The 27,495-nt window shown below is 38.0% G+C and overlaps 1 protein-coding gene across 1 annotated transcript in view; it reads right to left on the reverse strand.

Annotated features, from left to right (window-relative positions):
- The window catches only part of RHAG (Rh associated glycoprotein), a 30,920-nt gene extending 10,853 nt beyond the window's left edge, over nucleotides 1–20,067 (reverse strand). Inside the window, exons 1-5 of the mRNA XM_032299656.1 lie at nucleotides 18,860–20,067; nucleotides 7,293–7,476; nucleotides 6,193–6,343; nucleotides 3,707–3,854; nucleotides 312–478 (exon numbers count right to left, since the gene is read on the reverse strand). Of these exons, the coding sequence (XP_032155547.1) occupies nucleotides 312–478; nucleotides 3,707–3,854; nucleotides 6,193–6,343; nucleotides 7,293–7,476; nucleotides 18,860–19,013 (804 nt within the window). The 5' untranslated portion in view covers nucleotides 19,014–20,067. The remainder of the gene's footprint in view (nucleotides 1–311; nucleotides 479–3,706; nucleotides 3,855–6,192; nucleotides 6,344–7,292; nucleotides 7,477–18,859) is intronic.
- Between the last annotated feature and the right edge of the window lie 7,428 nt (nucleotides 20,068–27,495).

The following is a 27,495-nucleotide window of genomic DNA, read 5'->3' on the forward strand; positions in this document are numbered from 1 at the left end:
TTGGATTTTTATTAAAGATGGGGTTTCGCCATGTTGGCCAGGCTGGTCTCGAACTCCTGTGCTCAGGTAATCTGCCTGCCTCGACGTCCCTAAGTGCTGGGATTACAGGCATGAACCACCGTGCCCAGCCCAGGGTATAGATTTGATTAATAAATAAATGAATGTTGCTATTTTTAAAACATTCTTCAAGATCTGAAGTTTTGTGATTTGTCTTGGGAGCTCAGCAGTGATGCGGAAATTATCTCCTACTTATCTGAGTAACTGTCAGTGTTGTGAAGGGAAATTTCCATGAGGGCTAAGACAGCACTTACCATGTCAAGCTTGCCTCGGGGCTCCACGAGACTGGAGAAGGCATAGGCTGTGAGGACACAGGCAGCAAGAGAGAAGTACGTGTTTACAATGGCCCTGTACTGTTTGTCTCCAGGTTCAGCAATGGCCGAGTTAAAGCTGGGCCAAAACATCCATAGAAAGAGCGTCCCTGTAGTGAACCAAAAGAGGCGATATTAGTTCTGAATGTGGAAGACAGTCCAGACGATGCAGTTTGCTTTGGGCACCAACAATGTCTCTGTTTAGGCTTGATTATCGACAGTTAAGAGAAAAGAGGAGAATTGAGCCAGCATAAAGTAGTATGCAAAAGATGCTCCTTTTTTCAAGGTTTAATTTTTTTTTTGAAAAAAGAAAGAAAGAAAAAGAAAGAAAAAAGAAAGAAAGAGAGAAAGAAAGGAAAAAAGAATGAAAGAGAGAAAGAAAGAGGAAGAGAAAGAGGGAGAGAGAACTGGAGTCTTGCTTTATTGCCCAGGCTAGAATGCAGTCTAAAGATGGGTATTAAAAACCTCTTTTATGCCAATAATTGTGCTTAACAATGGAGACAGGAAGGAAAAAGGGAGGAAAATAACAAACAAGCAGCCAACCAATATTTCATTTAAACCTGTGAAATGCTATGCAATTACTGAGGAGTGATTTATTTCCAATTATGTAGTCACTTTTAGAGTAGGTGTGATGTGGTACTGAGAAGAATGTATGTTTTGTGGATTTGAGGTGGAGAGATCTGTAAATGTTTATTAAGTTTACTTGTTCCAGGTCTGAGTTCCAAGTCCTGGATATCCTTGTTAATTTTCTGTCTCGTTGATCTGTCTAATATTGATAATGTGATGTTAAAGTCTCCCACTATTATTGTGTGGGAGTCTAAATCTCTTTATAAGTCATTAAGAACTTGCCTTATGTATCTGGGTGCTCCTGTATTGGGTGCGTATATATTTAGGATCATTAGCTCTTCTTGTTGCATTGATCCTTTTACCATTATGTAATGTCCTTCTTTGCCTCTTTTGATCTTTGTTGCTTTAAAGTCTATTTTATCAGAGGCGAGAATTGCAACTCCTGCTTTTTATTTACTTATTTTTTGCTCTCCATTTGCTTGGTAAATCTTCCTCCATCCCTTTGTTTTAAGTTTTTGTGTATCCTTGCATGTGAGATGGGTCTGGATGCAGCATGCCGATGGTTTTTGGCTCTTTATCCAATTTGCCTGTTTGTGTCTTTTGATTGGAGCATTTAGTCATTTTCAATTTAGGATTAATATTAATATATATGAGTTTAATACTGCCATTTAATGTTAGCTGGTTGTTTTGCCCATTAGTTGATGTAGATTCTTCATTATGTTGATGCTCTTTACCTTTTGGTATATTTTTGGAACGGCTAATACTGGTTGTTCCTTTCTGTGTGTAGTGCTTCTTTCAGAAGCTCTTATAAAGCAGGCCTGGTGGTGATGAAATCTCTGAGTACTTGCTTGTTCACAAAATATTTTATTTTTCCTTCACTTATGAAGCTTAGTTTGGCTGGATATGAAATTCTGGGTTGAAATTTCTTTTCTTTAAGGATGTTGAATATTGGCCCCCACTCTCTTCTGGCTTGTAGGGCTTCTGCTGAGAGATCTGCTATGAGTCTGATAGGTTTCCCTTTGTGGGTAACCTGACCTTTCTTTCTGGCTGCCCTTAGCATTTTCTCCTTCATTTCAACCCTGGTGAATCTGACGATTATGTGCCTTGGGTTTGCTCTTCTTGAGGAATATCTTTGTGGTGTTCTTTGTATTACCTGGAGTTGAATATTATCCTGTCTTGCTAGGTTGGGAAAGTTTTCCTGAATAATATCCTGAAGAATATTTTCCAGCTTGGATTCATTCTCTTCATCACATTCAGGTACATCTATCAAACGTAGATTAGGTCTTTTCACATAGTCCCATATTTCTTGGAGACTTTGCTCATTCCTTTTTACCCTTTTTTCTCTAATCTTGTGTTCTCATCTTATTTCATTGAGTTGGTCTTCGACCTCTGATATCCTTTCTTCTGCTTGGTCAATTCAACTGTTAAAACTTGTGCATACTTCGCAAAGTTCTCATATTGTGTTTTTCAGCTCCATTAATTCACTTATATTCCTCTCTAAATGTCTATTCTCGTTAGCATTTCGTCAAACCTTTTTTCAGCGTTCTTAGTTTCTTTGCATTGGGTTAGAACATGTTCTTTTAGCTCACAGAAGTTTCTTATTAGCCACCTTCTGAAGCCTGATTCTGACAATTCATCACACTCATTCTCCATCAGGCCTTGTTCCCCTGCTGAGAGGAGCTGTGATCTCCTGAAGGAGGAGAGGCATTCTGATTTAGGATGTTTTCAGCCTTTTTGCACTAGTTTCTTCCCATCTTTGTGGATTTATCCACCTGTTGTCTTTGTAATTCCTGACTTTCAGATTGGGTCTCTGAGTGGACTTTCAGATTGGGTCTCTGAGTGGACGTCCAGCTTTTTGGTGATGATGTTATTTCTGTTTCTTTGTTTTCCTTAGGTGGACACCCCTCCCCCACAGAGCTGGACCTTCCTGGGTTCAGCTGTGCTTGCTGTGGAACTCTCAACCCACAGCATTTCCAATTGCTGTTTTTTTGTGGGGGTGGGACCAGCTGAGCCCGATCATCTGACTCCCCACTTCAGAGCCCCCTTTTTTTCTTTTCCTAATTGAAAGGTCGATTCTCTCCCAGGTGCCCCAGTCACCCGCTGAAAAGGCACCAGGATCTATGCAATTTCCCTTGCGGGGACTGCGCTGAGTGAAACAGTGGCGCTGAGATTCGTGGCACTTTTCTGCCCGAGAATCTCCCCGTCTGGCTCCCTGCTTCAGTCCCCTTTTCAATCAGCTGAATGGGTGACTCTGCCTTCCCCGAGCTCCAAACGCCAACTAAAAGGGCACCCAGTCCCGCATACTCCACACTAAGAACTGCCGCACTGGGACGCCAGCAAAACAGTCACGCCAGCCAAAAGAGTTGCACTGGCGACCTGTGGGGCTCCTCCACTGGGAATCTCCTGGTCCCTAGGCAACAAAAATTCATCTGTGAGTCTGGCGTCCACTCACTCCCTGCACCTTCACTAGGAGCTGCAATCTGGAACTACTGCTAATTGGCCATCTTGGATCTCTCTCCTCAAGGTTTAATTTAATCATCATTATTATTATTATTTAGAGATGGAGACTCACTATGTTGCCCAGGCTGGACTCAAACTCCTGGGCTCAAGCAATCCTGCCTCAGCCTCCTGAGTAGCTGGGACTACAGTCATTCGCTACCATGCCTGGCCTGGATGTTCTTCTTGAGCATCTTCTCACACCTGTGTTGAAGCTAACCTTCCCTGATCCCTTTTCAAATAGTTAAGGTTCAAGCAAGTTTATCCACACTCACCAATCATTGCAAACAAGTCTGAGTGGTACACGGACTCTTCATTTTCATGCCCTCTTCTCAGTCCACGTCGATACAAGATGCCTGCTACAGCCAAGCCAAAGTAGGCCCCAAAGGCATGGATTGTCATTGATGCTCCAATATCAGAGGCCTGAAGGGACAAAATAACATTCATATAAATAGAGGTGAACCTAAGGCTCATTATGGGAGGAAAGTCAAAGAAAGAATTGCATTGTTGGTTAAACAATTTTAAAAAAGGGAGAAACAGAAAGATGGTGTCAGCGAAAGCAGGGTAAAACAGGGTGGTAAAAGGGAGATAGCACAGACTTTGGAGCCACACAGAACTGACTTTCAAGCCTAGGTCAGTTACTTCCTTGAGATGTGACTTTCAATAAATTATTAATCTTCTCTGATCTAAATGGGGATCTAAATCTAAAATGGGAAAATATTACCCACTCAACAGAGTTTGTGATGGGACTTAGATGAGACCATATTTCCCTGGTGGGAATGCTAGTTCCCTGGTGGGCACATAAGCTTTGCAGGGTTACTTCTCTAGGAAGTAACCTAGATGGAGATTCTCAGTGAAATACATATTGCACAGCCTGGCATGGTGGTGCACTCCTTGTAGTCCCAGCTACTCGGAAGGCTGAGGCAGGAGAAAGGCTTGAGCCCAGGAGTTTGAGGTTACAGTGAGCTATGATTGTTACATTGCACTCCAGCCTAGGTAACAAAGCAAGAACTAATCTCAAAAAAACAAACAAACAAACAAACAAAAAAAAAAAAAACCAGATACTGCTTGTGATATGAAAGGAAGATGATATGTTTACTTGAAATTGCAGTTGAGTCTCACTTAATTGTAACTCAAGACTTGAAACTTCAAAAAACCAAAGTTTTTACCCATATATATATATTTTTATTTTGCTCTATGATGACCTGAAAGCCAGCTGAGGTCCCAGATTCATTTGAAGAGAGATACTTTAGATTCCTCTTTAGGATATGATGTGGATTTGACCCAGTTTTCTACATTTCCTACCTCTAGAGGGAATGTTCAGAGGGTCCAATTCTAGATATTTATCTGTCTTACAGACAGGAAGATGATACTCATCTATTTATAAAACATTTTCAAATTTAAGTAAAAAGGTTCTCCTAGTTTTATTCCTTTGTTTACTAGACATAGACAGACACAGTCCCCTTGAAGATCCACACTTGGTTGGATTGAATCAAGTATCTTTCAAGCATGTATGATCTATCTAGCAATCTTTAGCTGTCCAGCAGCACTTAGTCCCCTCCCGGCTTGGAAACCTTGTTTTGCTTCACCCGGTGGCTTCAGGGGGATGGGAGCTGGCAATTAATCGTGCTTGGACTTTGCAAATACCATGTGAGTCTGTGCCTCTCTTTAAATGCTCACATATTTATAGGTAAATGACCTTCCCTGTTTTTTCCCTGGGGAACCATCAGATAAGTCTTCACCTAGCTAGCACACAGAGATTACAGAGTCTTTATTAATCTGACCCACTTACCTTGTTGGCTTCATCTTGTATTGATCAAGTCCTTTCAAATTATTCTAAAAGTTTTCTTTTAGTTCCTCATTACCAGTTCAAGACTGTGCTTGTTATTACCTTGGCTTAAAGAACATTGCTCCCCATTAGTTACTCGAAAACTTCTAGGTATCTTTTAGGTCCAGTGTAACTGCCACTTCCTCAAAGAACCCCTCCTTGATTCTACAATCTGATCTTCCAGTCACACTTTCTCATACCCCCCCCACATATTTTTCATAGCATGTACTGCAGTTTATAATAACACTTGTGTATCTGTGTCTTTGGGTAGGTGGATGAATGTGTAATTATTTGTTTGGTTGGTTTCTGTCTGTCCCACTAGATTGTAAGCTCTGTAAAAGCAGGAACCTTCATATTTTGTCATTGAGTCCGTAGCACCTAGAAAGTTGTTAAAAATTGAATTAAATGTTAATAGAAATATAAACAAAATAACAAAGTACTAGAGCATGCCCCAAAATGTTATTTATTTATTTATTATTCCTGGGAAGAATCAATGAAATATTTGTGGAGAAAAAAGTTTGACTGCGGCCTTAACAAAAACCTGTACAAACCTTTATATAGGGCTATTCACCTAGTAGTCAAAACAGTAAAAGGAATTGATCATTGATTGTCAAAAGAAGAGTTGAGGCATTAGAAAAATCTGGAGGTGAATTCAGACTCTGGCAAGTCATTCAGCATCTGTGATAATCAGTTTTTATGGTGTATATATGATAATAAAAGTAATACCTACCATACAGTGTTGTAAAGATGAGATAAGATCATGTTTATAAAACTCCTGGTGTGCAATAGGCACTCAGTAAATGGTGGCTATTTCTATTTGCTAGGGCATCCCTCTTACCAAGATTTGCTCCCACATACCGTGGACACCCACTTTTTTTTTGTAACCAGAACTGATGCCCAAAGCTAGGTAAGTATAAATTTTCTAACTCTTACCTTAAATATTTCACCAACCAGATATTCATTGCCAGCAAAGAAAGCAATTTCTATAATTGTCATGATCAGCATTTGGATGGGGCTTGTTTTTCCTAGGACAGCTCCAAAAGATATCAGAACTGTGGCTGTACTGAAGTCTGCATTTATCATGCTGAGGGGAAAAAGAATAGATTGAAGAGTAATGCACGCTCAACCTAAAGCTGACCAAGGTGCAATCCCGTCTCCCATCAGGCCCATCCAGTGCTTCTCCCAGGCCTACTCATCACCTCCCACTTCCTTACTCCTCCTCTTTTCCTTTGACCAGACCCTCTTTAGTTGCTCTAATGTATGTATTTTAACTTACCTTTTATCTCCTTTAGGGTTTTAGTTTATATTTGTTGATCTCATAAATGAATTATTTCCTGGAGTGTGTGTTTACTATTGCACACCAAGAATACATGTTTACATTTTAAAAACAATCTGAAAAATAACTAATGGGGAATTTTTGCTCCCTGTAGCTGAGGTGGAAGGAATAATGCTTTTATGAAAGATGGTTTCTCATATCCTTAAAGTCAAACCAGCGAGGTTACAGACATGAATGTATTATCCAGCTTAGTAGAGCAAGGCATTGCTTCAGATTTTTGAATTTCAACAATTTTTTGTTGCATAAGGGAGACAGTTTGCCAGCCAGTACAGTAAATGACAGTGGACTAACAGAGAAACTATTAATCTGGAAAATAAAGAATTGCCTTAGTCTGTTTGGACGGCCATAACAAAATACCACAAACTGGGTTATTTATAAATAACAGAAATTTATTTCTTACAGTTCTAGAGGCTGGGAAGGCCAAGATCAGATGCTGACAGACTTGGTGTCTGATGAGGGCTCCCTTTCTGGTTAGCAGATGGTGCCTTCTAGCTGTGTCCTCACATAGTGGAAGGGGTGAGGAGTCGCATGTGGACCTCTTTCACAAGGACATTGATCCCATTCACAAGCACTCTGCCTTCATGACCTGGTCACCTCCCAAAGCCCCCACCTCTTAATATCATCGCATTGGAGGTTAAGATTGTAATATATGAGTCCTGGAGGACACAAACATTCAGACTATAGTAAGGATGCTCACTTTTTGATTCCAATGTTAATTTTCTGTCCATGGCTGTGCAGGATCCCCTGTGCAATAGTGCCCCACTGGAGGCCCAAAGCAGCAATGAGTAGGTTGAAACCCACACTGCTGAAGCCATATTTCTTCAGGAAGGTCATGAGGAAGCCAAACCCAACAAATATCATAACGTGTACATCTTGGAACACTGGAAAAGAGAAAAGGAAAAAAAATCTGAGTTAGGTGAGCTTGAAGAAAGTACTGCATCATAGTGTATCCCACTTATTTAGTACTAACACCTTTGTATAGCACACCGGGAGAAGAGAGCATTGGTTGGGAAGCAAAAGTCTGGTTCCAATGCCAGCTTGACTACTTACCAGCCAAGAAACCTTGGCAAGTTATTCAGTGCTTGAGACTTTTTTTGGGGAAAACTATGCACTATTATAGCAGGGTGTTTTTCATCCTGTCTCTGAGGAAGTTTACATTGTTTTCTACCTGAGGACAGCCTTGAAAAGCACAGAGCAAGCATCACTCTTTCTTGCAGACTTTCCCAATACTCCCAGGAAATGGAGTATTTTTTATTTTAATTTACATAGCTTTGTGTATATACTTCAGCTTTATCATTTGTCATGCTGTATTAGCATTTACTTAGCATTTGTCATACTGTAATAGTCAATAAGGTGTCCATCTCCTGCACTAGATTGCGAATTTCTTGATTGAAGGGTTTAGGATACATTCATACTTGGCTCTCTTAAACTCAGCATGGTAGCTTGCATATCAGAGATGAAATAGTACATTTCTTTGATGGATGTGTGAATAAATACATGAGCTACAGTCTCCATTCATCAACTGTATATAATAGCACCAGCCACAAAAATCTTAGCCGACCACTATTTGAATCAAATGGGATAATTTCTTTGTTATCATTGTATGAACCATGAAGCATTAATAAACATAAAGGCTGTATCCTCTTGAGTAACAAATATTCAACTTGTTTTCTGGGAATATAGGCTCTGCCTGAATTCAATCACATGATTGTGTGACCCTGGGCAAGTCACTTATTCTCTATGAGCTTCAGTGTTTTCATCTGCAAAGATTATAAAGACCCTATTTCACAGAATAATCCAAGTGGGATCACTGGTGTGGCAGGATTTGTATACAGTAAAGTATTACACCAATAAAACATATGATCAAATACGAGATAGTGAAAACATGAGCTCTTCCTTCAAGAAACTAACAGCTAAGTTGGTAAGACATATATATGGATCAACCATGTGTGAAATTGACATTTTGCATTGAAAATAATCCTTTGATCTGAAGGGAGTATCTGGGCAGTATATAACAGCATCCACCACAGTGGACAAGCCTGATGACCATAGTCTCTTTTTAATTAAACATCACCATTGTGACCAGAGGTTTAAGTGGAAATAGGTATGAGGGAAGATATGCCTAGAAAATATGTTCCAGAAGAAACTGACATTAGAAGTCAATTAATTTGCCCAAAGGGTGAAGTCAGGATTTGAATTCCAGCCTGACTCTCCTGATTTCTCCATTTTTTGAGCACTGTAGGAGTATAAAATAACCAAAGCAGAACTCTGGATCTTGAGGCACACAGAGTCGTTACTACTTCTTGGCTCCTCTCTACTTCTGTTCTGCCATCAGGCTCAGGGGCTAGTATGTTGAGAGGAAGAGACTACAGCACACTATTCAGGCTTGTCTACTGCAATGGATGCTGAGACTTGCTGCCCAGGTGCCCCTTCGGATCAAAGAACTTATTCATTCCATTCTCCCTGGTGGTCAGGAGTGCTGCCAGATAAAGCTCTAAGCTCTCAGTTCTCTCTGGAAAATGCTCTTGTTTTCCTGAAGATCATAGCTCTTCCCTAGGATAGAGTGCACCCAATAACTGATTCACATGAGTAACCCCTTGTCTCAGAAAAGAGCCACCTGAAACTGGACAGTCCTAGCTTCAGAGTCTCCTGCAGGGTTAGCTGAGGGCTTCTCCTTCTCTGCCCAAATCCTTTTCCCTCAGGTGTTGACCCTTCAGGTGTTGATTCCCATCCCAGGGTACCTACCCAGGGTACCCTGAACTGAGATTTTACCTGACCCGCTGGTGGGCACTTGTCAACCAACATTAACCTGTTTCCCTTTTTGCTTTTTGAAGTATAGATGACCACATATATTCATTTTTCTTTACACATTGTTTTGCCAGGATTTAATTTTTATAGTAAAAATTTGATATAGATCATAGAATAAGTTGGAGGGGAACTTAGAGAATATGCATGACTCTTACTATGGTTTCACTAAACCTTTATGGGACTCAGTTTCCTTTTAAGGAAGACTTGGATTACATGATGTCTAAATTGTCTTAGCTCTACAATTTGCTTTATGCATTTTATTTTGCATTTAGATCAGGACTCTAAGACATAGGCAAATTAGGTGACTTGTATTGTCCTCACAAAGTAGAATAAAAATAAGGACTCAGGTTTCTCTTCATTTTTTAAAATCACACAAAGCTTTTTTTCTACCATTCTTTTTTTTTTCTTTTTTACTTAGAGCACTCTTGTTCTCCCTGTAATCTACTGATTTTATTTATTATCATTATTATTTTTAATATATATTTTATTGCATTTTAGCTTTTGGGGTACATGTGAAGAACATGCAGGATTGTTGCATAGGTACATACATGGCAATGTGGTTTGCTGTGTTCCTCCCCCATCACCTATAGCTGGCATTTCTCCCCACGTTATCCCTCCCTATCTCCCCCCTCCCCCTCCCCTAGTTCCCCCCGCAACAGACCTCAGTGTGTGATGACCCCCTTTTAAACTGCGCAGTTACCAACCAATAAGGTTTGGGTCTGTGTCGCCGCCCAAATCTCATATTGTAGCTCCTATAATTCCCACGTGTTGTTGGAGGGAGCTGGTGGGAGATGACTGAATCATGGAGGCAAGTCCTTCCCACGCTGTTTTTGTGATAGAGAGTGGGTCTCACGATATCTGATTTTTTTTTTTTTTGATGTGGAGTCTTACTTTTGTTGCCCTGGCTGGAGTGCAATGGTGCCATCTTGGCTCATTGCAACCTCCATCTCCTGGGCTCAAGCAAATTCTCCTATCTCAGCCTCCCGAGTAGTTGGGATTACAGGTATGGGTTTTTGTTTGTTTGTTTGTTTTTGGTTTTGGTTTTTAGTAGAGATGGGGTTTTACTATGTTGGTTAGGCTGGTCTGGAATTCCTGACCTCGTGATCTATCTGCCTCGGCCTCCCAAAGTGTTGGGATTACAGGCGTGAGCCACCGTGCCCGGCAATCTGATGGTTTTAAAGGCAGGAGTTTCTCTGAACAAGCTCTCTCTTTGCCTGGTGCCTTCTATGTAAGACGTGACTTGCTCCTCCTTACCTTCCACTGTGATTGTGAGGCCTCCCCAGCCATGAAGAACGGTAAGTCTAATAAATGGCTTTCTTTTGTAAATTGCCAATCTTGGGTATGTTTTTAACAGCAGTGTGAAAATGAACTAATGCACCAACTAATTTAAGAAAATCTAATTTCATAAATGTCTCTTAGTGGAACAATTGTTCTGCAGATTTCATCTCTCTTCCCCTTTGATGGAAAACCAGACATTTTATATCTGGGGAAAGAAATTTCATGTATTAACTGCTTCAATATAGTTCCCTCTTCTAATCTAATTCTTGTTACTGCTTTTCGCCACAAGGGGGCTTAAGAACCTCATTTATTATTTAAATTAACAAGGAGGCTCTTGACATAATGATTCGGTATGAAAGATATGAATAAAAAGATTTATAAACAACTAGGATTATTGCGTTACCATTTATCCTGTTTTAAGAGTTTGTGGGTGGGAACCAGAGAGAGGGCCACAAATATAGTTGTGTGGTGCAAGGCTCTGCCACTAAAGTAACACAATATCCATTTTATAGAAGAAAAGGAATTTCTTTAGGAGTTTGTACTTTGGAGAAATCTTCCAACAGGTTTTAAGGATTGTCAAATCTTGTCTAAATCAATGATTCTCAACAAGAGGTGCTATTAGCCCCCAGAGTACATTTGACAATGCCTGGAGATGTTTTTGGTTGTTGCAACTTGAGGAGGTAGAGAGCGGTGCTGCTGATGTCCTGAGGGTACAGATCAGGGATGCTGCCGAACATCCTCCGATGAACAGGATAGCTTCCCACAAGGAAGTATTTGGCCCAAAATGTTAAGGGTGCTGCTGTGGAGAAACTCTCATCTTAATAAACTACGCTTTTAAGGATTCATAGTTAATAGTGTAAAACTTCCTTTTCCTTTAAATGTTTTAGACCAAAACAGAAAATGCTGGCTTGATGTACTTAAAAATTTCTGCCCAGTAGCACAGCAAATTTTGCACTCTGTTTTGGGCCAAGATATCAGGGGTGATGGACGCAGGTGCCTACATTTTCCTTGCTTCCTTCTCCCGTTCCTTGCTGCCCTCTGAGGTCATAGCAACTCAAGTGTTTTTATTTAAAGCATTTCCCTGAAAATTGTTAACAGTAAATAAAGGAGGATAGTGAAAAGTATAAAAGTGAAGAAATCTCAAGGCATTAGAATCCTACATTGTTCTTAGCCTTCACATCTCCCTGGCTGTGGTAAGTTGTGTCTTTCACACTTATTTGTTTATTTTATTTTTGTTTATTTATTTTTTTAGATGAAGTCTCACTCTGTTGTGCCCAGGATGGAGTGCAGTGGCACAATCTTGGCTCATTGCAGCCTCTGACTCCCGGGTTCAAGCGATTCTGCCATCTCAGCCTCCTGAGTAGCTGAGACTACAGGCATGTGCCACCACACCCGATTAATTTTGTATTTTTAGTAGAGACAGTGTTTCACCATGTTGGCCAGGTTGGCCTTGAACTGACCTCAGGTGATCCACCAGCCCCAGCCTCCCAAAGTGCTGAAATTACAGGCATAAGCCACCGTGCCCAGTGTCTTTCACGTTTAGAGAAGCATCACACTGATCCAAAACGCTGTGTTAGCTCCATGATAGCTAGTAATTTATATTCCATTTAAATTGTTTACTAGCTGCGTGTCTTTGGTTAACCAGTGAATCTCTCTGAGCCTCAGTTTCCTCATCTGTAAAATAGGAATAATACTTCATAAGGCTCCATGAGGGCATGGACTTTGTTTAATTTACCTCCTCATGTCTCCAGTGTCTGGGAAAGAGTGCTTGTGAAATATATTCAGAATAAACATGTAAACTGTGGTGTACATCTAACATCCAACCAACTTTTTATGTTTTGATATTGATGTATATTAAGGACTATCATACTTAGGATCAATATTAAGGGAGGCCACAATATTTATCCATTTTCAAATAGGTAAACCTGTTTCTTTGCTATTAGTTGATGACATGCATAAAACCCCTCATATTATCAGTTGTATAAAAAACAATTTCATCTCTATGTGTGTGTATATATATATATATATATATATATATGCCTGAATATATCTATATATATTTTAAACTCACAGTGCCTTATCTTGGAAAACAGCAGCAATTGCTTTGAATTCTACAATTTTTGTTCTGAATAAGGAACAAGGGAAATAAGATCACTCACTTTGCTGTTTTTCACTGAGTAAACTCATTTTCCCACAGATAATGTATTTTCATCCTTTGAAAGCTGACTGATGTTAGTGAAGACCAAAAAATATTTTGGCAAATCTGTTGGAGACAATAGATCCATGTAGACAAATGTGGCCTAAATTCCTACCTGATAGACAATGCTGCCTATAAAATATAGTGGTTAATACACAGGTTTTGGCTGGGCGTGGTGACTCATGCTTGTAATCCAAGCATTTAGGGAGGACGAGGCAGGTGGAGCATGAGGCCAGGAGTTCAAGACCAGCCTGGCCAATATAGTGAAACCCCATTTCTACTAAAAAATACAAAAATTAACCGGGGTGGTGGCGGGCACTTGTAGTCCCAGCTACTTGGGAGACTGAGGCAGGAAAATCACTTGAACCCAGGAGGCGGAGGTTGTGGTGAGCTGAGATCATTCCACAGCACTCCAGCCTGGGCAACACAGTGAGACTGTCTCAAACACACACACACACACATACACACACACACACACACACACACACACACAGGTTTTGGATGTAGACAATCTGGGTTGGAATCTGACTAAGCTCTTTCATGTACTAAACATTTGACCTTGGGCAAATTGCTTAATCTTTCTAAACCTCAACTTTATCATAGGTTTTTCTTCCTAACATGTGTATTCCAAGGATTGTTTTGAGGATTAGAAAATAAATACACAATAAGTTAGCACAGTGCCTATGACAAATTAAGCATCATTATAATCAGTGGTTTTATTATAATTAAAAATTTGTCCTACTTTCCTGTTAAAAATTAATTTGGATATGAGGTTGTTAACCAGAATCTGACAGGATACAATTCGCCATCATCACCACCACCACCATCAGCAGCATCAACATCCTCAGCATCATCTCATTCATTAGTATAGAGGGTTGAATTTATGTTCTTAATTTTGTTCTATTCTACTTTGATAGCTTGTAATAGATTATCTTGCAAACTCTAATGTATTAGTCTGTTATCACACTGCTAATAAAGACACACCCGGGACTGGGTAATCTATAAAGGAAAAAGGTTTAGCTGACTGACAGTTCCACAAGGCTGGGGAGGCCTCACAATCATGGCAAAAAGCAAAGGAGGAGCAAAATCATGTCTTACATGGTGGCAGCTGAGAGAGCTTGTGTAGGAAAACTCCCCTTTATAAAACCATAAGCTCTCATGAGACTTATTCAACTATCACCAGAACAGCACAGGAAAGACCTGCCCCCATGATTTAATTAACACTCACTGGTTCCCTCCCACAACACATGGGAATTATGGGAACTACAAATCAAGATGAGATTTGAGTGAAGACACAAACCATCTCATTCTGCTCCAGCCCCTCCCAAATCTCATGTTCTTGCATTTCAAAACCAATCATGCCTTCCCAATAGTCCCCCAAAGTCTTAACTCATTTTAGAATTAACTCAAAAGTCCACAGTTTCATCTAAACAAGGCAAATCCCTTCCACCTGTGAGCACATAAAATGAAAAGTTAGTTACTTCCTAGACACAATGGGGGTATAGGTATTAGGTAAATACACCCATTCCAAATGGGAGAATTTAGCTAAAACAAAGTGGCTACAGGCCCCATGCAAGCCTGAAATCCAGTGGGTGGTCCTTAAACCTTAAATTTCCAAAATGATCTCCTTTGACTTCGTATCTCACATCCAGGTTACGCTGATGCAGGAGGTGGGCTCCCATGGCCTTGGGCCGCTCTGCGCTTATGGCTTTTTAGGGGATAGCCTCCCTCCAGGCTTCTTTCACAGTTGGTGTTGAGTGTCTGTGGCTTTTCCAGGTGCATGGTGCAATCTGTCGGTAGACCCACCATTCTGGGGTCTGGAGGATGGTGGCCCTCTTCTCAGCTCCACTACACAGTACGTCAGTAGCGACTCAGTGTTTGGGCTTGCACCCCACATTTCCCTTCTTCACTGTTCTAGCAGAGGTCCTCCGTGATGGCTCTTCCCCAGCAGCAAGCTTCTGCCTGGACAACCAGGCACTTCCATACATTCTATGAAATCTAGGCAGAAGTTCCCAAACCTCAATTCTTGACTTCTGCGCACCCATAGTCCCAATACCACTTGTAAACTGCTAAGGCTTGAGGCTTGCACCCTCTGAAGAAACAGCCTGAGCTGTTCATTGGCTCTTTTTAGCCATGGGTGGAGCTGAAGCACCTGGGATACAAAGCACCATGTCCTGAGGTTGCATAGAATAGGGAGGCCCTGGGCCTGGCCCACGAAACCATTTTTCTTGCCTAGGCCTCCTAGCCTGTGATGGGAGGGACTGCTGTGAAGGTCTCTGACATGCCCTGGAGACATTTTGCCCATCATCTTGGCGATGGAGGAACATTTGGATCCTGGTTACTTATGCAAATTTCTGCAGCTGACTTAAAATTTTCCCCAGAAATTGAGTTTTTCTTTTCTACTGCTTCATCAGGCTGAAAATTTTCTAAACTTTTATGCTCTGTCACCTCTCAAGTGCTTTGCTGCTAAGAAATTTCTTCTGCCAGATACCCCAAATCAACTCTCTCAAGTTCAAAGTTCCACAGAACTTTAGGTCAGGGGCAAACCCTACACCAGCCTCTCTGCATAGCAAGAGCCATCTTTACTCCAGTTCACAACAAGTTCCCCATCTCACTATCAGCATTTTGGTCAAAGCCATTCAATAAGTCTCGGGGAAGTTCCAAACTTTCCCATATATTCCTGTCTTCCTCTGAGACTTCCAAACTGTTTCACCCTCTGCTTGTTACCCAGTTCCAAAGTTGCTTTCACATTTTCGGATATCTTTACAGCAGCATCCTACTCCACTGGTACAAATTTACTTTATTAGTCTGTTCTCACACACACTGCTAATAAAGACATACCTGAGACTGGATCATTTATAAAGGAAAGAGGTTTCATTGACTCACAGTTCCACATGGCTGGGGAGGTCTCACAATCGTGATGGAAGGCAAATGAGGAGCAAAGCTATATCTTACATGGTGGCAGGCGAGAGAGCTTGTGTAGGGGAACTCCCCTTTATAAAACCATCAGATCTTGTGAGACTTATTCACTATCAAAACTCTCCTTGTCTTCTATTTCTTATAGATATATGCCAGCTGCTTTGTTTTCTCACATAACTCTGGTGAAGAGAGGCTAAAAATACATCTTCTCTTGTCCAAATGCATTTATATCTCTAATCTTGCTTCGTTTCTAGGAATGGCATTTTTAAACCATCTAAATGTATCGAATACATTTAGACATTGAGATGTGTCTGGTCATACATCTCCTTGTCTGCCTTCCTCCCTGGAATGTAAACTTTGTGAGGACATGGACTTTGCCCATTTTGTCTTTTTTTCGTTTACTTTCCTTTTTAAAATTGATATATAATATTTACACACGTTTATGGTATACATGTAGATGGTATTTTGATAAATGCATATGATGTGTAATAATCAAATCATGTTATTCAGGATATCCATCACCTTGAACATTTATCATTTTTTTTTTTTTGGAAACATTTCAAATTTTCTCTCCTAGTTATCTTGAAATATATAATACATTGTTGTTAACTACAGTCACCTTACCGTACTAACAAATACTACAACTTACTCCTTTTATCTAACTGTATATTTGTATTCATTAACCATACTTTCTTCATCACATTCCCTGTTCCAACACCCTTCCCAGCCTCTAGTAATCATCATTCTACTTTCTACCTCCATGCAGAGAAAAGGGAATTCTTACACACTGTTGGTGGGAATGTAAATTATAATGTAAACAATAAGGAAGTTTCTCAAAAAAACTAAAAATAGAACTATCACATGAACCAGCAATCTCACTACTAGGTATATTTACAAAGAAAATGAAATCAATATGTTGAAGAGAAAGAGATATCTGCACTTTTATGTTTATTGCAGCACAACACAATAGCCAAGATATGGAATCAACCTAAGTATCCATCAGTGGATGAATAAAGAAAATGTGGCATATATACAAAATAGAATCCCATTTTGTTTGTTTGATTCACTGTTTAGTGCCTAAAAGCTTGAGAGATTTGGAGATTACTTCCAAGAATTGGGAGCTTAATAAATATTTTCTTCATGAATCATAAAATCAGTAAATTTTTATGTTTCTTACAAGTGGTGTAGAAGAGTGATGTGACTATTAAATTATATTTTTAAACAGCTTTATTGAGATATAATTGACATATAAAATTACATATATTTCAGACATACAACTTGACATTTTGATATACGTATATGTTGTGAAATGGTCACTACAATCAAGCTAGTTAACACATCTATTACTTCTACATTGTTACCATTGTGTGTGTATATATGTGTGTGTGTTTGTGTGCGTGTGTGTGCGGGGAGGGGGTAATAAGATTAAATTGAAGCTGTATCCCCTCAGCAAATTACAAGTATCCATACAATATTATTAACTGTCATCATTATGCTGTACAGTGGATACCCAAAAATTATTTATCTATTGTTAGGTTACTGAAAAATGACCATGTTTAGTGACTTTTCTTCAACTTGGTTTTGATCTCAAATTGTGAATTGAAGTTTTACCTAGGAGCTTTGATGCTGGAACTTAGAAAGTTCAGCTTGAATCATGCAATTATTAAGCTCTTAAAGTCTTAAGATAACTTTGTGTAAATCATACTAATCTTAGATCATATTTTTGACATTTTTAACATTGTATTTCATCTTTTGTATACAGATGTGCCAGATAGTGGAGTCTTAGAATAAAAGAATCATATTTGTTTTATTTTTGAATAGATTTGCTGTAGCACATGCTTAGTACTTAATAAAATATTTACCAAATGGGTAAATGAATGAATGAATGTAGTGTACAAAAGCATACATAGTTGAACATAATTTTTTTGTTTTATTCTCTAACTTGCAAATTATAAAACTTATTTAATCAAAACCCTCTTGAACAACTATGCAGTGTAAATACAACTAGACTTGGAGTCTAGTTTTTTCTGTCTTACTATCCTAACTCTGTCCTTAATTTTCAATTTTGTATTTTTACTAAGTCACTTAGCAACCTTAGGCCATAATTTCTTCGTGGGAGTACCCCCATGATACTAATTATCTCAAAAAATGTAGAAATAAAAAAGAGTATCAAACTGTTTTTTAAAAAGCTTAGACATATGCTGTGAACTGTAATAAACATTATACTATTTTAAATAATTTTTATATTTTCAAAATTATTTGAGCCTTACTTAAGAAAAGTAAGTAGTCTACATAATGGTGACATACTACTGTCTCCCTTCCTGCTTAATGAGGTAACGTATGTGTCTGGTTCATAATAAAGACTCAATAAATGGTAGTTGCCATTGTTGTATTAACTATTTTATAGCCTACCCATCCAAACTTGAAATTACATTTCTTTCTTCACTCAGTCGTCATTTCGAAGGAAAAATTTTGTTTTTAAATATGTTAGATATTCACACATTTCTTTTCATCTCAAAGGAAAAAAACAACTTCCTTTCAGAATATTATAAAACCCTGAGTACATCTTTTTAATGAAAACTCCATTAACTTCCTACAACATACTAAATACCCCTCCTCATTCTTTAGAATCAAATTCCACATAAAATCTAGGGTCCTCTTCTTATAACTCCATTTTCTTAGAACTCTCTGTCTTCCAAAGTTACCTCTGGCCCTTTCAGTGGGGAATGCAAAGGAGGTGTGATACTTTTCTTTGCAGAGCTAGCGAACAACTGAAGGGAAAAAGAAGGTCATTTAGCAGTAGTTAATCAATACAAAAAGCATCAATTATTTTAAATTTCAGCTTCTTGTTCTGATATTTTAATAGGAAGAAGTTTTAACCAAACACATTAATCACAGAGTAGAAGGCCAGATGCCATAGCAGAAACATGTAATACCCTTAGCACTCATAACTATCGTATAATTCTACAAGGAGCTCAAAGGTTTACAGTTTTCAATGTTTTTACATTCTGAGAACCTGAAGAACACAAACATGTATGGTAAGTAGTAAATTGCCTACTCACGAGGATATAACACAAGGAATGTGGCCAAGTCTGTTGGCTTGGTGATGTTGCGCTGCTGAGTATGCTGGTCCGTTTCATACTGAACAAATAATCCAAATAAAACAATCATGAAAATTTCCAGGCCTATGGCTACAAGAGGGAATTTGAACCTCATGTTTGTGGCAAAGGACAGAGGCACACTGAGAGCTTCACAGGCTGTGAGATGTTGATAAGAACAAAGGACTGCTCTGTGTGCGGAATTTTACTGCATGTTCAAGAAACCCCGATGACATCACAAGAAAAAAAATGGGCAAAACTGGTTAAAATGCTCCACCCACTGAGGAAAATTATGCTCTGTAATCTAATTGTTGTTCCAAATGTTGATTTGAAGAATATGCAACGAACTTGTGAGAAGCTGGATGATGCCAATGATCTACCGCGCAGATCTCTAGAATCACGTTTAACTTAGTTTAGTAGACATTTCTTGAGGGCTTATTGTACACCAAACATTATGGTAGGCTTTGTAGAAGCCACGAATTTAAAGAAAAAGATAGAATTGGCCTATTAACTTCTTGAGGAAATTAAGGATCTAGTTGGGAAAACATAAATATAAACAAATGATTATATAAAAACACATTAAGTGATATAATAGTGGTTATGAAAGTATTAGAAAACATAAATAAGGCAGTGATACTTTTTGCCTTAGGCCAAGAAGATTAGCATATAAAATAATATCAATGTAAGAATTAAAAAATAAATAGGGTTTTGCAAGTGAAACAGATGGAGGCAATGGTATAAAGCTTGGGAGAACATGGCATGTTTTGGAAATGGCAATTAGTCAAGCAAAGCTGGAACCTAAAAGAGATGAGGAGGAAAGGAGGAAGTGGCAGAGATAATGTAATGGAGGTGGCTGTGTTGTAAAGTCCCTCACGTTCAATATTGAAGATGCTACATATTAAATCTTATCCCATGAGCAATGAGGAATATATAGGACTGTAAGGGGCAGTTTTGTTTATTTATGGTTTTTCTTGACTCCTTACTCTGATTTACACAACTGTAAATAAGGAAGTACCCAAATGGGTTGTGATATGTGTTTTAGTCTTAAACAGACAGAGACTGAACTTGAACAGGAACATAACTAATCTATCATCCTGATAGATAGTCAAGTGTAAATACGATGCAAAGCAATTCAAAACTATCATATGGGTGGAGGAATTCTTGTCTCCACTTTGGAATTGTTCTCATGGCAGAATAAACCTGTTTTTGAGAACTAAGAGTTACCAGTTAAATAAAATTTCTTTCATGAAGCCCAATTTCCAAAAGATTCTATGCAGAATTTGGAGAGAGTGTGCAAATGACTGCCACGCCAAAGTCTACATTATAACAAATATATATAAAACAAAGCACCAGGAGTTTTTGGTCTTTCTGGTATGATTTTCCACAGTAGAATGTGATATATTAGGAATAAACAATCTCTGAAATTTTATAAATATACAAACACTTTGAAAGAAATGACTATTTCCATTGTTCCTTATAGCACAGTACAAGAGGAGTGGGTTCACATGCTTAGCTATAAAAATACATGTGTACATCACACACTTTCGTTTTTGGTTTTGCAGTAGCCTAAAGAGTGTTCCAACAAATTCTAAATGCAAAATATTTGCATTAATAAACTACATATAAACTTGTGAATACCAAGTATCAAATTATAAATTGCAAGAACATGTAAACAATATCACAAATCAATATGGTTTTAAACTCTTTAATAAAAAGTGATACAACATATTAAATAACCCAAGACCTATGGCCTCTCTTCTCTGGGACATTTTCAGCAGCTCGGCAACCGCTCAACGCCTAGTGAGTAGAGGATTCTATTCATACAGGTGATGGTACTATGCTAGGACTTTGAGGGGTCCAGATTTGTTGCCTTCTTATGAATGTAGACTCTTGTATTGAAATAACCTGCATCATGCGCCATCTGGGAAAATATTTCCTTTGTTCGGCTCTTCACATAAGCTGCTTTTTCTAATTGGAACTTTTCCCACATTTTCTCTGCCCCCAACCCTATATACATCAACCATCATTCTTCAGTTTTCAGATAAAATGTTACTTCCTCAGAAAAGCCCTCCTTGATTTCCCATCTTAAACCAGGGTTTCACTGTTATCTCTCATTGAATTGTGGTCTTTTGTTTGCATTTAGTATAGTTGGCTGTCTGCTGTGTGTGCTATATTTATGTAACATTTTTATTTACATGTTATTTTTAAGAATGGTTTTTTCCCTTACTGACCTACTAGCTCCACAAGAACAGGGGCTATGTCTCTTTTGCACCTAATTTGTTATCTAGAGTGAATAATACCGTGTCTAGCACAATATATAATTGATAAACATCATTTGAGTGAATTGAATTAAGGGCAGATTTGAAGGGAGAAACACTCAGCAGGCAGGCCAGCAGTGTGAGGAAGGGAGAGAGGGACAGCTTTACTCTAATACATTTTATTTTAAATTATAAATATATAGAATCCTGACAGTAGCTTTCATACTGCTGCCTACTCTCAGTATTTCAATCAGTGAGGGCTTATCATCAGGTTCTCTGTGCCTGGAACAAAAGGGAGGATGAAGCCCAAGCCATGGAGCTTGGGAGGGCCAAATTCCTGGTGCAGACCAACACATGGTAGTGTGAACCTGAAGATTTTAAAAAATCTCTCTCATGACAGTTCTGAATCACAAAGACAATTGGCTGAGGGTATGGGTGTCCTAAAGTGGAAATGATTTATCCGTTGCCTTGTCTGTTTATGAAGCTACAGAGATGGCTTTCTTCTAGTGTCTTCAGTAAATGAGGAAAATCAGAAAGAATCATGAATGGGTAAGCCATGTTCTCATGCAAACCAAACCAAACCAAATAAAACACACACCATGCAAATGAACCTTTGAGTTCCCAGCTAAATACATAGATAGAAATGAAGTATTCCTGGGTTAATGTAGGAGCCAGTGGGTTACTTGGGATCTTCAACTCGTTGATCCTCAACTTGCTGTGTGACTTTAGAAAAGAAAAAATTTCTTTGTTTTATTTTCTGAATATATGTAAAATGTAGCTAATTGTTATTATTAGAAATTTTAATTTGAGTTTATTTTTAATAGCAAAGAATAATTGAAACAGGACCACGACTGCTTTTTAAATGGCCTCTTTCTCTCTACCTTTGTATATCTGTAATGGTTGTGGAAGGTGGGAGGTATTTAGGAAGTAGAAGGTGCTAAATACTTTTAGCATTTTCTGTTCTGGACACTGTGTTAGGTGCCTATTTACCCGCCTGTATAGTCCCACTGCAATTTGATGTATTTTTATACTTTGCAAACATAGCTTGCTCCATTGGTTTATATATGTAGCTACTCAAGTGCTCAACTGCCAGATTGGTATGAGGTCCAGTGACCCCCTTCCAAAAAGAGACCTTGGGTTTTATTTAGTCTGATGGGATGGCCAGTCCAACTTCTCTTCCCAAGTGGGGAGCAGACACAAAAATTTCTTGCTGCCATATGGGATCTGGTGAAAAAAAGGTCTTTTTTTCCACAAAGGCTCTTTGCACCTTCTCGGGTCTATGGTGGATGGCCTTCCCCAGGGCGGTCTCTCCAGCTACCTGGTTGCACTCAGCATTATTTCATAGAACACTGGAACTAAGCAGGGTTACAGGACCAGAGAAATCTGCACCAGCATCTCCAAAGCAGCTTCCCAAGGCTTTGGAACTTGTCTTAAGCTAGGGACTCAACATTTTTGGGCTATGGACACTTTTGGCACAAGCCTCTGAATCCCACATCAAAATACATTTTAAATGCACAAAATAAAATACATAGGATTACTAAGGGAACCAGTTATATTGAAGTACACTGATCAAAATTCTGTAATATAAAAGAAGCACCTACACCCAACTATCAGATATAGGTGTTTCTCTATAATGGATGAAATAACAACATATAGTAGCATGTCTAATAATGAGCATAATTTCCAAGTTGGAGTAATGAGTGTGAATAATATTTTGAGATATCTGAAACAAGTAAAATAGGAGAGATTATTATTTGTGACTTCTATTAGTGACAGTTATCAATGCTATTAATGATACTGTTGTTTATTTTCCTCATTCATAATAGAAAAAAAAATTAAATTTCAGTTAAATGCACTCTTGGTTCCCTATTTAAACATATGGACCATCTGAATTCTATTTATAGAACCCCAGTTTAAAAATGCCTGTTTTAACTATGGCCAACAGCTTAATTTTTCCTTTTCTTCAGTCTCAGGAGGCTTTCTATCACTTCTTGCCCCTGGTAATTCTCATGGACATATTAGTTTATGTTAATGAATTGTCTTAACTCTGAATTCAAGGGAGATGTTAAAGAATACTGGTTAAAATCTTCTTGGGAGACCCTGTATTCTTTAGACAAGTTGATTTTTCACCTTACATATGATTAACTTTGCAGAAGAGCTAGGGGGCCTCTGAAGTGATCTTTAGCGAAGACAGCAAAACTACCTTCTTCAAGTTAGTTAAAAGAGAATTCTATAGACAGATGATAAACTTGAGGCTGAGTTTCAGCAACTTGCTCAAAGTTGTACAGCAAGTAGATGGCAGAGCCAGAATTAATACAGATTTGCCCAATTTCCTAAATTTAACTTCTTTCTGCTATGCCATATTGTTTTTCCTCTTTTTAAACCAGTATTTATTTATTTATATGGCTACATAATTGCTTGTAGCAAAATATCATGTGTACCCCATATTGTTTTTCTATGTGAGATAACTTATGTTGACACTGATCTCAAGGTACTGACAATATCAAAGAAACTTCTGAAACATAAAAAAGGAATTAAAAATTTTATAACTATTTTCTATTTAGTTTTTAATTTTACTTTAACTTGGAAAGTGCTATCAAATTAAGATATCAACTTTTCTGCTTGGAGCACTCTATTTCTCAACTAGGAGAGATGGGGATTATAGAGAAATTTTGTGTGTCTACTTTTAGTTATTCAATAGATATTCCCAAATGTAGGCTTAATTACAGAATCCTAAAATTGATATGAATTTCAAACTTTGCAGACTGAGAAAAAATACATGGATGTACTTTTAAATTTGAGCATATTGAAACTACATCTCTTTTCTTGTATGTACATATGTATATGATATATAACAGGTGTTACATATTTAAATGTAATTACATATAATTATATGTACCTATATATGTAGTTTTTCTGCTGGAGAGAGATTCACTCTTTACCTCCATGTGCATACTAAATGGACAACTGTCATCAACCAAAGATCAGGCACAAAGTATTTTCAAATATGATCATCACCATGTGTAAGTGTTGAGCTAGAATTTACATTCTGTAATGGCATCCCTTTTTTGGGGGTTGCTCTTTGCTATTTACACTTCCAGGATTTTCAGAATGAGACATCTTACCTGTAGCAACGGTGAACAGAGCCTTGAAAGTGTCAGGATTGTTGCTGAAGGTGAGTGCTTCATTAAGTACATGGCTAATATTTCCTTCTCTCTTTTCTTTCATCTTGGTTTGCTATTGTTGAACTGAAGAAATGGATTTTCTATGTAGCATACCTATCGCTTTCCTGCTTTGAAAATGGGGATAATTGCCTGACAATTCAGCTGGATGATTTATATTACTTGTTAAAAAAATTCCAGGTTTAAGAATTAGAATTCTAGACCACAGTTTTCACACAATTATTTATTTCTTCATCCATTAGATTTGAGCATCATGAGGAAAGCCAACTATTTTATTCACTTATTTTTATTTCTGGCTTGACTCACTGTGGGAAATAATTTTTTAATTTTAATTTTTCAAAAAGACTTGATTGATATATAATTCACACACCATACAATTCGCCCATTTGAAGCATAGAATTCAATGTTTTTTTGGTATATCCACAGATACATTTAACCATCACTACAATACATTAAAAAAATTCTCATGTATTTGTTAGGCATCTGTATTTCTTTTATGAATTACATGTTTGTAGATTTTGCCCATTTGCAATCTTAGAGTCTTTTTTCCCCAACATTTATTTTAGGTTCAAGGGGTGCATGTTCAGGTTTTTCATGTGGATAAGTTGCATGTCATGGGGTTTGGTGTACAGATAATTTTGTCAACCCAGGTAATCAGCATAGTACTTGATAGGTAGTTTTTCAGTCCTCACCCTCCTCCCACCCTCCACCTTCAAATAGACCTTGGCGTCTATTGTTCCCTTCTTTGTATCCACGTGTACTCAATATTTAGCTCCAACTTACAAGTGAGAACCCTGTGGTATTTGATTTTCTGTTCCTGTATTAATTCACTTAGGATAATGGTCTCCAGCTACATCCATGTTGCTGCAAAGAACATAATTTTATTCCTCTTTATGGCTGTGAAGTATTTCATAATGTATATATGCCACATTTTCTTTATGTCTTCCACCATTTATGGGCATCTAGGTTGATTCCATGTCTCTGCTATTACCACAGTCAATTTTAGACATTTTCATCACCTCAAAAAACCCCATATTCTTTACCAATTCCTACACCCCTTTCCTAGCCCAAAGCAACCACAAATCTACGCTTTCTCTACCTATTCCCTTATTCTGGACTATCATATGAGCTGAGTCATATAGTATGAGGTCTTTTGTGATGGGCTTCTTTTACTTAGCACAATGTTTTCAAGGTCTATCCATTTGTAGCACCTATCAGTACTTCATTACTTTTCATGGCCAAATAATGTTTCATTATATGGCTATAACACATTTGTTTATTAATCTTTTTGTTGGCAGGCATTAAAATTATTCTAAATCTTTGGGTATTATAAGTAATGCTGATAGGAACATTCATGTATAAGTTTCTGTTGTAGACACATGTTTGCATTTCTTGAATATATAATAAGTAGAATTGCTGGATCTTATGGTAAGTTGACAATTAATCATTTGAAGAACTGCTGACAATTTTCCAAAGTAACTTTTATCTTCATATTCTCACCAGAAATGTATGAGGATTATGATTTCTTCACATCCTCACCAATACTTGTTGAGTTTTTAATTTTAATTCTAGCTATCCTAGTGGGTGTCAAGTGACGTGTTATTGTGGGTTTGATCTGGATTTCCCTGACAACTAATTATGTCAAGCATCTTTTGTGTGTTTTTGTCCATTTGTATGGCATGCCTGTCCTGATGAACTGTCTATTCAAATTCTTTGCTCTTTTTTTTTTTTTTTTTTTAAAAAAAAAGGATTGTTGAATTGTACCAAATCAGGTTCTTATTAAGACTGTCACTAACTCATATACCATAAAGTAAATCTCTTCAACTGTCTTAGTCATTATTTTTCTCTTCCTTAATGTAGTAGTGAGGAGCCTTGTTTTGTCTGATTGTTGTAAGATTCAGTGAGATAGTAGATACAAAGCCACTTTATAAATTATGAAAAGATGAGAAACCTAAATTATTAAAGAGAAGTAAGGTGGTAAATACATGGGGCAGTGTTTTGGAAAAAAATTAAAAACCTTTGTATAAGTACAACGAATTGTAAAAATGAAGAAATGCTATTTAAGTAATAAAGTCATCAAAATGGTTATAGCTCATAAACATTAGGAATCAAGCCAGGCACTATGGCTCACTCCTTAATCCTAATACTTTGAGAGGGTGAGGTGACAGGATCACTTGAGCCCAGGAGTTCAAGACCAGGCTGGGCAACATATTGAGAGTCTATCTCTACAAGAAACAAAACAAAATGAAAAAGTGGTGGCACACACTTTTGATCTTAGCTACTTAGGAGGCTGAGGTGAGGACCACCTGGACCTGGGAGGTGGATGCTGCAGTGAGCCGTGATTATGTCACTGCACTCCAACCTGAGCAACAGAGTGAGACTCTGTCTCAAAAACCAACCAAATAAACAACACTAACAACTACCAAACTCACAAAAAATGAAAAAACAGACATTTTAAAATGTTTAATTTTGAATAATTTCAGATTTATAGAAGACTTGCAAAGATAACAGAGTCTTGTATTGCCCTTTGTTCACTTTCCTCTAATGCTAACATCTAACATAATCATAGTTTAAATGTAAAAATCAGGAGATTAACATTGTTATAATACCATTATCTAAATGCCAGACTTTTCACTAGAATCCCTTTTCTGTTCCAGAGTCCAATCCTGGGTCCTACACTGCATTTCGTCACCACAAGTTCTTAGTCTCCTATATTTTATGACAGTTTCTCAATCTTTCCTTGTCTTTCACAATCTTGACTCTTTTGAAGAGTGTTAGTCAGATATATTGTAGAATATTCTTCACTTGAGGTTTGTCTGATATTTTCTCATAATTGGACTGGGGTTATACATTTTTGGGTTGAAGACTACAGAGGTAGAATGCCCTTCTCATCACATCATATCAAGGGGTACTTAATATAAATATGCATTACTATTGGTGATGGTGACATCAATCTTGATTACTTGGTCAAGGTAGAGAAGAATTTTAATTTTAAAATTTTCTCTCTCCACAGCCTTGCCAAGAGAGGATTATGTCCCAAACATATATTTCTAATTTTACTAATAATAAATGACGATGGTAACCATACACAAAATAAATAAACAGCAAAAGAGGAGGAGGAGCTAGAGAAGGAGGAGGTAATGGGGGAGGAGATGAGAGG

Source organism: Sapajus apella, unplaced genomic scaffold (assembly GCF_009761245.1).
Source record: "Sapajus apella isolate SASKATOON/1434 unplaced genomic scaffold, GSC_monkey_1.0 scaffold41, whole genome shotgun sequence".
In the NCBI taxonomy this organism is placed as follows: Eukaryota; Metazoa; Chordata; class Mammalia; order Primates; family Cebidae; genus Sapajus; species Sapajus apella.